The 12,169-nt window shown below is 34.6% G+C and overlaps 1 protein-coding gene across 2 annotated transcripts in view; it reads left to right on the top strand.

Annotated features, from left to right (window-relative positions):
* Nucleotides 1–11,547, top strand: part of ME2 (malic enzyme 2) — a 120,117-nt gene extending 108,570 nt beyond the window's left edge. For both annotated transcript variants that reach the window (XM_077135453.1, XM_077135452.1), the window contains 3 exons: nucleotides 4,071–4,141; nucleotides 4,770–4,868; nucleotides 8,930–11,547. In XM_077135453.1, the coding sequence (XP_076991568.1) occupies nucleotides 4,071–4,141; nucleotides 4,770–4,868; nucleotides 8,930–9,097 (338 nt within the window). In that variant the 3' untranslated portion in view covers nucleotides 9,098–11,547. The remainder of the gene's footprint in view (nucleotides 1–4,070; nucleotides 4,142–4,769; nucleotides 4,869–8,929) is intronic.
* Nucleotides 11,548–12,169: the final 622 nt, after the last annotated feature.

Below are 12,169 nucleotides of genomic sequence, written 5' to 3'. Positions count from 1 at the left end.
ACTGCTGGCTTTCATCGCTTCAGAGCTCTGAGTCTCACGTGTCACAGAAATACCTGAAGTTTCTGAGAACAACCAGATTATTAACAAACAGCTTGGTGTCTCAGGGTTTAGAAGTAGCAGTTACACCTCCTGAACATATTTGACCTCTTGTAAGAGCTCACAATCTAGGGGCCTTTACAGTAGGCACCAACCTGATAGCCCATGTTTTTTACTTCAGTTCGAGTTTTTATATTATAGTTAGTCCATATGATTTAGGCATGATAATATGTGTCTTTTTGTTTCTGACATTTCATTCAACATACAGTCCTTAAAGTTCATACACCTAGTTGCCTGCCTCACAACTTCCTTCTTGTGGCCACTGAGTAGTCCATTGTGTATAAACCATAGTTCCCCCTTCCATTCCTCAGTTGTTGTACCCTTAGGCCACCTCCATCCATTGGGGATCACAGACATTGCTGCCATAAACACCAGTGTGCAAATGTCCATTCTTGTCCCCACACTCAGTTCCTCTAGGTATATACTGAACAATGGGGTTTTAGGATCATATGGCAACCCCACCCCTAGCCTCCTGTGGAACCACCACACTGCCCTCCATGGGGCTGCACCTCTCAGTTTTCCTACTGACAGCAAATAGGTACATCGCTTTCTCTTGCAGTGTTTCTCTCTGTTCATTTTTAAACAGTTTTATTCACACATCATACAGTCCAACCTAAGTGTATAACATGCCTTTGCCACTATAATCTATATGAAGACTTTTCCTTTTCTTTCACAAATAATCTGTACCCCTCCCCCATTCCCCCCCACACACCTGTTAATATTTAGTTTCTTACATAATGCCTTTGTTACATTCAGTGGAAGCATATTACAATGTTACTGTTGACTATAGACCCTAGCATTTTTATTGTACTTCCCCTCTGTACCATCTATTTTCAGCAGCTTGCAATGTTGACATTCTTGAGTTCTTCTTGCAAAAACATTTTTTTATTTGTACATTTAATCACCATCATTGTCCACTCAAGGTGTTCCTAAATTACGCCATTTCAGTTTCTATTCTCTATCTTTCCTTATGGTATGTGCCCCAGCCCTTCTTCCTCAATCATACTCACATTCAGCTTCATTCAATTCACTTATATTATTGTGTTACCATCAGGTAGTTTTGTGCTATCCATTTCTGAATTTTCACAATCAGTCCTTTTGCCCAGTCTGTATTCCTTCAGTACCAGTTGCCCAATCTCTACCCTATTTCTGTCTCCTGATGACCTGTGTTCTTAATTTCAACTCTCAAAGTTCGTTCATTAATGTTAGTTCATATTAGTGAGACCATACAGTATTTGTCTTTTTGTTTCTGGCTAATTTCACTCAGCATAATGTCCTCAAGGTTCATCCACGTTGTTATGTGCTTCAGGACTTTCTTTATTCTGTCTTACAGTTGTGTAATATTCTATCATATGTATATACCACAGGTTGTTTACCCACTCATCCATTGATAGACATTTGGAATTGGCCCTTTTTTGAGTCAAGGTGTTTTTATCTGAATGCATTAGTTTGAACATTTTTATGGCCCTAGAACTATAAACTTGTAACTTAATAAATTCCCTTTTTAAAAGCATTCTGTTTCTGGTATATTCCATTTCCAACAGCATTAACAAACTAAAATAGGTACCTTAACAAGTAGACTTATAGCCATATGTTGGTTGGCATCAGGCAGGCATACCATGACTACTCTCCAGGTAAAGAAGGTTTTTATCCTCTGAATATCCTACTGGTTTTGTATGTGACATCTCCTTTCCCCTCTCTTTAGTTGTGGTTGTCTAACATTCTACTCTGCTTATCTCTTGAGACCTAGCATGTATAATAGAAACTTTCCCATTGGCGATATAATCTGTAGAAGTTATAATGTTCAAATTCAGTGTATTCCATTCAACAATATCTTTTGGCATAAAGGCATGAAGACATGGAAGAAAATGCTTTTCTGCTGATTTTAACATGGCCATTTTCTTTATATCACACTCTACTATTAAATTGTCAGGTAATTACATAACAATTCAAAGTCCTAATTTTATTAATAACGGTTATTAACAGTATAAATATAGAAAAGCAAAAGGACCTGAGAGTGGGCACAAAAATAGGCCTAAAAACAGAAAGATTAGCCTAAAAACAGAAAGATAAGCCTATTTATGAAGCAATTAAGAATTAAGGCTCTGGAAATTATGCAGTCCCACAACTAAAAGAACTGGCTGAAATTTTTAAAAACCTTAATAGGATCAAAAAGAAATAAAAAACCTTAAAAAGATCAAAAGACTAATGGTTATTAGGAAATTGTGGAATTAAAAAGAACTCAAGCTTGGAAAGTGTGCTTGAAGCCACACTTTCCTTTGTGCTGGAAGGAAAGAGTAGCTGAGAGGTAGAGCTGTGTTTTTCAGAGGGAGAGAACAAGGGTTGGAGTCTGGTACCTGCCAAGGATAGGATTCTAGGGAACCACCACTCCTAAAGGAACCATACACCCTTTAGGAGTGTAGTCTCTGGACTACACTCCTAAAGGGCTATGCCCTAGCATATGAGATAATCATTTGCAGCATCCTGTGGGTGATCTGGAGAACCACAAGCCTTTGTTCTATGTTGTTAGTGAACTACAAGTACCCAGTAAAAGCATTAAAAGTATACTCTGGAATAAGATTACACTATCCCAGTCCTCAAATTATTTTCATTAATAAAATTTCAAATATAGCCCCAGTAAAAATAATCAAAGATAATGAGGCTCTTAAAGAGATAAACAAGGCAAGCAGGGATCAGCAGGAAGAAAACAACAAAAACAGACACAGTGGAATTCCAGATATTGGAATTATCAGAGAAGTGCTTTAAAAAAAGTGCTTATTATGTTTGCTAAGATAAAAGCAAGCTTGAAAATTTCAGCCAAGTACCACTAAATTCTAAAATTGAAAATATATAATCTAAATCAAGAACTCAGTGGATGTGGCTTATGGCAGATTAGACAAAAGAAAAGAAATAAACTGCAAAACAGATCAGAAGAATCTATCCAGAATGACGCATAGAGGGGGAAAAAAAAAGAAAAAGAAAACTAAAATAGGTGAGAAATGTCTTTGACATTCTTTAATTGAAGTCTCAGAAGAAAACGACAGTGAGAATGTAGACGTCCAGGAAGTGGGATTTAGGGAATGGATTCAATCTAGAAAGAAATAAAGGGATTTTCCAGGATAACAGCTTTGTGTCTGGAATGGAAAACAACCAGACCAGACTGGAGCTGGATAGAAAGCCTCAACAGAGATTTATTCTAGAAGATAAAATCAGGGAATACATGAGGTAGCTGAAATACTAGACGATTTGGAGAACTAAGTGTCAGTATGAAATAATGTTAAATACTGAAAAAAAAATAAAGGTAAAAAGTAAAACCATATTTAACTTTTAGGAAAGCAAAAGGCCAGGCAAAAAAGGAAATGTAAATACTGTGATTAGTATTTGTGAAGTCATAATATAAACATTGATTGAATAATAAATATCAGACCAAAATTCTGTGCTGGCTGAGGAAGAAGGGGAAAAGTTGGATATGTGAAAAAGAGCTAAACACTTATTGTCTGCAGAAAGGAGTCAATGGATAATTTCTAAAACTCAAGTAGAGTCAAGACATATAAGCATGTTGTATAAGAGGGAGGGAAATAAATATTAAAATTATCAGCTAAAACAATTAAAAGTAGTTGTCTCTGTAAAACAAGAAATAGAGGTGAGAGTGCTGTTTTTGTAAAAAGCCTCAATGAATTGTATACATTTATATTTTGGGGTAAATATAAAAACTAAATTGAGAAAAGCCATAGGCTATTTCTAAAATTGTTTCTTTTAGACAAAAAAGGATTGTAGCAGTTGTTAAGTATCATTTGACTATATTTTGAGATTTAGATTTCTATTTTGACTGCTCTCTGTTATCAGGAGGAGCTGTTTGGACTGGTAGCGCTTATCATTTATTTGTTTAAAACTAGAAATGTATTTGAGTCCTTTCACAGTAATTTCAGAATTAGAAAAGTGATCTAACTAAGTTATTTAAAAATGTATTGTAGGTGTGGCTTTAGCTGTTATTCTCAGTGACATCCGGCATATTAGTGACCATGTTTTCCTAGAAGCTGCAAAGGTAAGTGGCTGTTTTACAAAAGATGGATTATAAAGATGAATGGATCTGAAAATTTAGAAGCAGAGAGCTAGAGGATGGGTTAAATCTCTCCTACAAATGGAAAGGAAGTACCCACAAATTGCTTTTTTAAATTTGCCCATCTATTTTTACATAAAATTAATTTTTAATCATTTAAAAATTATTTTATTATAGCACATTTATAAATTTACAGCACACATACTATATATGTATTATATATATAGCTAAAAATATAAGTCCTTGCATTTTTTAATGGAAAAGTACTGGTCAACTTGGAGTGCTAGCCTGTGGTGCTCCAGGCTCTCCAATGTGAGTTCTGAAGAACCCACATTAATACCAATATTAATGTCCATTATCACAGTAACTGTTGTGATTGTTATGGGGCCAAGTCCTGCATGTATTAAGTAGAATATACCAGTAAGGCTTTATTGTTTAATGGTGTACAGTTTTAATTTCTGCAGCAGTTTAAGTATATTCCTGCAAAAAATGAGAATTATGTTACCTATACTAAATCTCTGCTTTTCCAACCCCTTTTCCATTTTATTAGGTCCTTATTATTCTGTATTACTTAAATAAGTAGACAAAAGTAAAATGCTGTTTTTCACAACAGGCACTGACGAGTCAATTGACAGATGAAGAGCTAGCCCAGGGGAGACTTTACCCACCACTTGCTAATATTCAGGAAGTTTCTATCAACATTGCTATTAAAGTAAGTAATAATTTCTACCTCTTCGCATAGATTTAATGACATTTTTTATTAAATGAGTAATACAAAATTATTAGCAGTAAATGTGAAAGCTACAAAGAAGAAATTTTAGATTACCCATATTTTTACTGTCAGACTATATAACCCACATGAATGTTAATTGGTTTCATACACTGCACTTTTCTGCTTATATATTGTTAACCTTTTCCTATGTCAATAATTATTCTCAGTGTGATCATTAATGCAACATGATAGTCTCTTTTTTATATCATCATTTGTTTAGCTATTTCTTTGTTTTGGGACACTGAAGCTTTTAAATAATTCTTTAGTAAACATTCTTGTAAACAAATCTTTGTGCACATGTGATTGTTTTTCCTTAAGATAAATTCCTAATCTTAAGAACAAAAGATATTAATGTGCTTAAGCCTTCAGATACATATTAGCAAATATCTCTTTAGAAGAAATGTTCTGATTTACATTGCTACCAATTTAAGTGTGAGTGTGTATCCATTTTCCTATACCTTTGCCAATATAGACTTACTGTGTTTTAGATCTTACATATTTAATAAGTAAATGAAGTGCCTATTCATGTCCTTTGCTCATTTTTAAATTAGGATCTTTGTCTAGTACTGATATATAAAGGCCATTTTCCTATTTGTCATTGATTTTAACTCTTTGGAATTGTTACACATGCCATTTTTAAAAAGCTTTTTATGGCACAATTTATTTTAAATATTCTTCCTTTATGTTCCTTTACCCTCCACATTATAATTGTCTTAGAGAAAATATTTGAGTAGAACCACATCAGATAGTGGTACAATTTTGAAAACTCAAGAGGAGAAGGAAAGCGAGTAATATTTACCTGTATTTTTGATTACCATGTTCTTTCTTCATTCCTGACTTTCCAAGGTTTCCTTCTTTTATCATGTCCTTTCTGTTTAATAGAAGTTCTCTAGTCATTCAGGATATGTCTGCAGGTGACAAAACTTTTGTTTTCCTTCATCTAACAATGTCCTGATTTTTCATTCATTCCTGGAGAATATTTTTGCTGGGTATAGGATTCTCTGGACAGTGTTCTTTCCTTTCAGCACTTGAAAAATATTGTGCTATCTTTGTCTGGCTTCGAGAAACTGGCTATCATTCTAATTGTTTTTCCTCTGTATGTAAGATGTTCTCTCCCATTGCTTTCAAGATTTTTTTCTATGTTTACTTTTAGAATTTAAATTATGGTATGGTTTGCCATGGACTACTCCTGTTTGGAGTTTCCTCTGCTTCTTGAATTTGTAGGTATATGTCTCTGGCCAAACTGAGCAAACCTTAGTCCACCCCTCTTTTTCCTTTCTTTGTAAGGCTCTGTCAGGCCCTGACCGTTTTATTTTTTCAGTCTGTTTTCTCTTTGTGGTTCAGATTGGGTTACTTTTACTGTTCTATCTTTCATGTTCACGGTTTCTTTCGTCCGTCCACTTCATTCTGCTTAGCTAATCCATTGAGTTATTGTTGTAGCTTTCCATTCTAAAATTTCCATTTGATTCATTAAATATCTTCTATTTCAGTGCTGAAACTTTATTTCTTTACTCAGTCTTAAATTTTCATTTGTTTCAAGTGTACTTATAACCATTTGTTGAAGCATTTTTGTCATGGCTGCTTTGTTGAATCATTTCAACATCTCTTTCATCTCAGTTCTGGCATCTGTTGATTGTCTTTTCCTATAGTTTGAGTTCTTCTTTGGTATGACAAATCATTGTTTTTGCTTTGAAACCTGGACATTTTTATATTAGGTTAAGAGACTCTGGATCTTATTTAAACCTCTTAAACCAGCTTTTTCTGACACCAGTCTGGCAGGGGAAGCAGTTACTTCCAGATGGAGTTAGAAATCCAGATTCGCCATTCAGCCTCCATTGATGCACAAGAGGGAGCCTTGTTACTGCTAAGGCTCTGCTAATATTGCAGTGGGAGTGACCTCGTCACCACTGAGCGGTAATCAAAGCTCAGACCGTATATTAGGCCTTCTCTGGCACACTATTCCATCAGGGAATGGAAGGGATGACCTGCTATTACCTCGGAGCTCTGGAAGTTATGGCTCCCCACGTAGTCCCCACTGACAGCACAATGTGTGGAAGGGTATGGGCAGGGATGAAAGTCCCCTTCTGTACTTGGCCTTCTCTGACACTATCCTGACAGGAGGGTTGGGGTGCCTCAGTACAGTCTTCCAAGGATGGAGGTCTAGGCTCCTCACTTGGCCTTTGCTAGCATGGGTTGGGGTGGAGCCCAAGGTGTGTATGTGGTGTTTGGCTAGAGTAGAGAAGTTAGGGTCAGAAGTGTCCTGTGTTGTTAGGCTGCCCCTTTTCTGGTCCTTTGGCTTTTGTTGTCTGTGACTATTGGCAGTTCTGAATTGCCAGCTTCTTTAACTCAAAGTCTTGGATGTTTGAAGCAAAACAAAAACCCAGGGTATTCAACATCAGTCCCTTGCTGGTCTGCCTTCCTCACTCCATCCTTTAGAGTTTTAAATGTATTTTTAAATATATAATATCCAAGATTTTCAGTTGTACTTAATGGAAGGAACAGGGAAAAGTATGTCCACTCCATCCTTCTGAAAGCAAAAATTTCTGCCTGTCATTTTTTTGCATGGGCAGGCATTGGGAATTGAACCCAGGTCTCTGCCACTGCACCACCATTCCCTGCCCTCTGCCTGTCTTTTTTTTTTATATCATTTCTTTTTTCCTGTTAGTACAAAAGCTGAGAACAGTAGTTTGGCCTTTTCTTTGATCTGAAATCTGTACCTAAGATGTGTGAATGTTTATTTGGCCCTTGTATTTTTTAATCATCTCAGGTCTTTATCTCCGTTGTTGGCCACTGAGGTTCAAGTCCTTCCATATTCTTTTTTCAAGACAATTACATTAATATATTTGTAAAATATGTTTCCTACAATAGGATAGAAAATGTTTGAACACATTTTTCATCACATAGTGAGAGTGAGCTCCTGAATCACTTTTTAAAATATTTTCTTAAAATTTTCTTTTTGAAAGCTGAAATAAGAAACTTTAACAGAGATAATTCCACTGTTTGCAATGGAATCCATGTATTGCTACAATTTTTAAAATTTAGAATAAAACTAGAACTTATTGTGTGACAGACACTGTGTCACCCTGTTAGGAAGCTTTTCATACTACCTCATTTTACATATGAAAACACTAAAGACAGGGTTTATTTCCACTACCACCACGTAGTTGCCGAGATCAAAAATCCACTCAAGCCAGTTTAGGTGGGAGGTAGACAAGCTTAACTGTTTGATTCTACATGCTTTGGGTTTAAAACACAGCTCTCATTTAACTACCCTGGGCAAGTTACTTATACCTCATCTTCAATATCTTCAGCTGTAAAATAAGAATAATTATAATACTTATCTCATTAAAAGGTTCTAATGACTCTTAAAACAGGCAGTACAAGTAAAGCACATAGAACATGCCTAGCACTAAATGATGGTAATTTTGAGTCGCAGGTAGAGATTCTAGCCCTCACTTTAGTTGATCTTATATTTGTAGTGTCCAAAACCTGATTTTAAATAATTTCTATGTCTCTTAAATCCAAATGCAAGAGCACATATATCGGGTTTACTTTGGATTAGGTTTTCACCCTGGTTCAGTCAGTTATCTCCAAGAAGTAGGGTCTCCTATACTACATGGCCAGTTAAGCACACCCTTTCATCAGGATTGTCGGGGGAGGGATGTGGTCTGGGGAGAGTTCGTAAGGAGTCTACTAAACTGACACACAGTAGAAACTTAAATTGTTTGTTGGATTGAAGTATTAGGGAGATGCTAATTCTTTTTTTAGGGGGAAGCAGTGACTTTAAAACTTGTCAAACTTACGAGGTTACAGATGATTTTTTAACTTTTTATTTTTTTTAACTTTCCTTAGCTTCTGAATTTTTTTAAATGAGTCAATGTAATTTTTCATTTCAAAAAGCAATGTCATCCTTCTAAATTCATTTACCTGTGTTGGAATAGTACCTTTTGTCTAATAGGTTAATACTTGGAGCCTACATAATAATCTTATTTGTTTTTCAGGTTACAGAATACCTATATGATAATAAAATGGCTTATCTATACCCAGAACCTGAAGACAAGGCCAAATATATTAGAGAAAAAATATGGCGAAGTGAATATGATTCCCTGCTGCCCGATGTGTACGAATGGCCGGAAACTGCCTCATACTCTCCCCAGTTAACAGAATAGAAGCACTCCCACTGATAAATCCTTCCCATGCTGCAGGGAACACCACCTTTATTTAAGAGGAAGTTTTCAGATTTATAACTTTTTCTGTGTTTTATTCTTCCTTGCCACTTAGCTTGACTTATTTTCCCCATGAATCTACACCTTTTAGGGTAGATGTATTATGTCAATGCCACCAGCACCCTACCATTAAATAAACATAATGATTTAAATCTACTTTGTAGCCCATACTACATCAGAGAGTTGTTAAAAATTATATTTGTGAATGTCTTTACTGATGTGTGCTCTTATTCACTCTCACCACTGTGTTTGCTATTTACCATTATAGGTAACAATCTTTCCTCACCCAGTTCTTTTACAGTTATTAAAATAGAAATTTATTTTCTGGATATGAGTATAAGATTTTGAGAAGAAGCCAAATTTAACCAAATTCCAAGGGGAAATTACTGCCATTGTCTAAAACTGGTCTTTCATTTCTGTTTCATTTATCTTTCATGCTTGAAAATTCCTTTACATTAGATAGATCTGGGGAAATATGCAAAATATACCCTATTATTTTCTGGAACTAAAATCAGGCTTAACTCTGTCATTGTGAGAGAGGAATAGGAACTTCTGTTGCCTCCAGACAAAATAGTCATTGTTTTCAACCATGTATAAAAACAATAGTATTTTGTATTTAATAAAAATATCTTAAATTGCTTCAACCATGTTCTTTTATTGGCCACTAGAAATTTAAGTTTGCTTATTATAAGAAACACATTTTCATTTTCTTTACTTCCAGATATTCTGGAGATGGAGTATAAGATATTTATTGTATAAATGATGACCAAAGTAATGTGATTTTTTTTCCTGAACAAATCAGTCATGTTTCACATCTAAATGAGTTATATTTAACTGGAGAGGCTGTACTATAGTCTTATTCCAAAGAGGCTTTTCTCCTTATTACCTAAGGTATTTTTTAATGCTCCTCTGATACAGTCCCTTGAATATCATTAGTGACAGCTTCTTCTCCACTGAGGGTAGATTTAACTTTTTTAAAAACACCAAAATTAATTTAGAACTAAATGTGGGGATGAATCCCGGTAAACGTTCAGATTGAAAAATGCCATTTCTAATCCCAATAAAATTGGTAATAATTGACTAGTGATACCAGCTTACACATTAGAGAGCTTACATATTAGAGAGTTCTAAAGGAAAATCTAAAAGCATTTTGAGAAACAATAGCTATATATTTACCTAACATGGCTGCTTTGCAGGAACAAAATTTCTAAATGCTTGTTCTGAATATTAACCAAAATACAATTATTCATAATTACATATCGGTATGCACATTATTTGATTTTTCGCTCCAGTTACTGTTACAATGTGATATTCTATAGGAAAAAAATTACTTCATTTTTGTTTTACATCTTCAGCCCATACTGATTCTAAATAGATATTATTTAACATTTTAAGAATGCTGCAAATGTTAATGCCATTTGCAATGTGTGAAAACGCAATTAGGTGTGCCTCTACTAAATGGAATAAAATCAGAGGTTTGTTTTATAAACATTTAATAAAATAGCAGCTATTTGTTTCTTTTAATTAAAGATGAAAGGTTTTTGCTTTTCATTAAAAAAAATCACTATTGAAATATTTGGTATGAAATCGGGATTTTAGCTTAACATTACAACTATAGTAATTACAAACCTGTTTGCTTAATGCTTATTGAAGTCAGAAAAATATGCTGAATTGTATAACTATATGGCTTTTACAGTGTTATGACCATGTGATTGTGAAAACCTTGTGTCTGATGCTCCTTTTATCCGGGGTATGGACAGATGAGTAAAAAGATAAGAAAAAATAAATAATAGGAGGGGATAAGGAATTTTTTAAAAATGGGTAAATTGAAATACTACTGGTCAATGAGAAGGAGGGGTAAGGGACATGGATGTATGAGGTTTTCTTTTTTCCTTTTATTTCTTTTTCTGGAGTGATGCAGATGTTCTAAAAATGATCATAGTGATGAATACACAACTATGCGATGATGTTGTGAGCCACTGATTATATACTTTGGACACACTGCATGTATGTGAAGGTTTCTCCAAAAAAATTAAAAAAAAAAAAAAGAGTAGACAGAAGAGCCTTAAAAAAAAGAAAGAAACATGCTGAATTAGAACAGTAATTTTACTAAGATGTTTGCTTAAAAATATGTCTAATGTAATCTTCATACAATTTAAGTGTTAATTAATATGAGTCATTTCCTATTTAGGATAAAAAGATGGAATGAATAACCTAGTTTAAGTAAAGGGAAAATGCCTTGTGTGAATATATTATACTGGACTGGCTTACTATAGATAGTTCCAGGAATCAGTCTAAAAATTTCATGTTGATATGAGTCATTTATTCCTTTCTTGTGCTATATTAATTGTAATGAGGTGTGTTTTCTTATATTTTCTTACTAAAATTTTCCTATGCACAAAAAAATGTTTTAAGATCTTGTTTTTTAAAGGCTACTGTCTGTAGGGCACTTTTAAAACCTTGGATTATCTTGTCTCTTAAAAAAGTGCACTCTAGAATACCTGATCCCTTGGACAATATTGTTAGATAAATCCATACATGGAGCGCTAGTGGTGCTCCTCATCTGCTATCTTCATTTCTTTTTGTTCTGCTTCCTCCACTAATTCCTTGTTTAGTTTAATCACACAGTAAAGGAAATATTTCTCAATCTTTTCCTGACCCGCACATTCTAACCCTATTGTTGGAATACTAAATCAGGAAACACTGTATGTTGATTTTGGGATTAAGGGGAGAAAAGGTATACTAGCTAATATCTATTGAGTGCTTCTCTCAAACCAAACACTATTCTAAGTAACATATTATTTACTCCTATTTATATTTCACAACAATCTTATGAAGTATGGGTACTAATATTTTTCTCACTTTTCTAATGTAGACTCTTAGGTGAAGATCATGTAGCTACTAAAATGGCAAACTCAGCTTTCGGACCTCTCACATCATGGTCTGACAAAACCCCAACGCTGTTCACATCAAACTTTCCACCTACTCCAAGTCTGCAGTGCATGCAGCAGAATG

This window comes from Tamandua tetradactyla, chromosome 18, assembly GCF_023851605.1.
Source record: "Tamandua tetradactyla isolate mTamTet1 chromosome 18, mTamTet1.pri, whole genome shotgun sequence".
NCBI classification, from domain to species: domain Eukaryota; kingdom Metazoa; phylum Chordata; class Mammalia; order Pilosa; family Myrmecophagidae; genus Tamandua; species Tamandua tetradactyla.
Note: the sequence above shows the minus strand (reverse complement) of the source record. Positions and strands in the feature narration are given on the sequence as shown.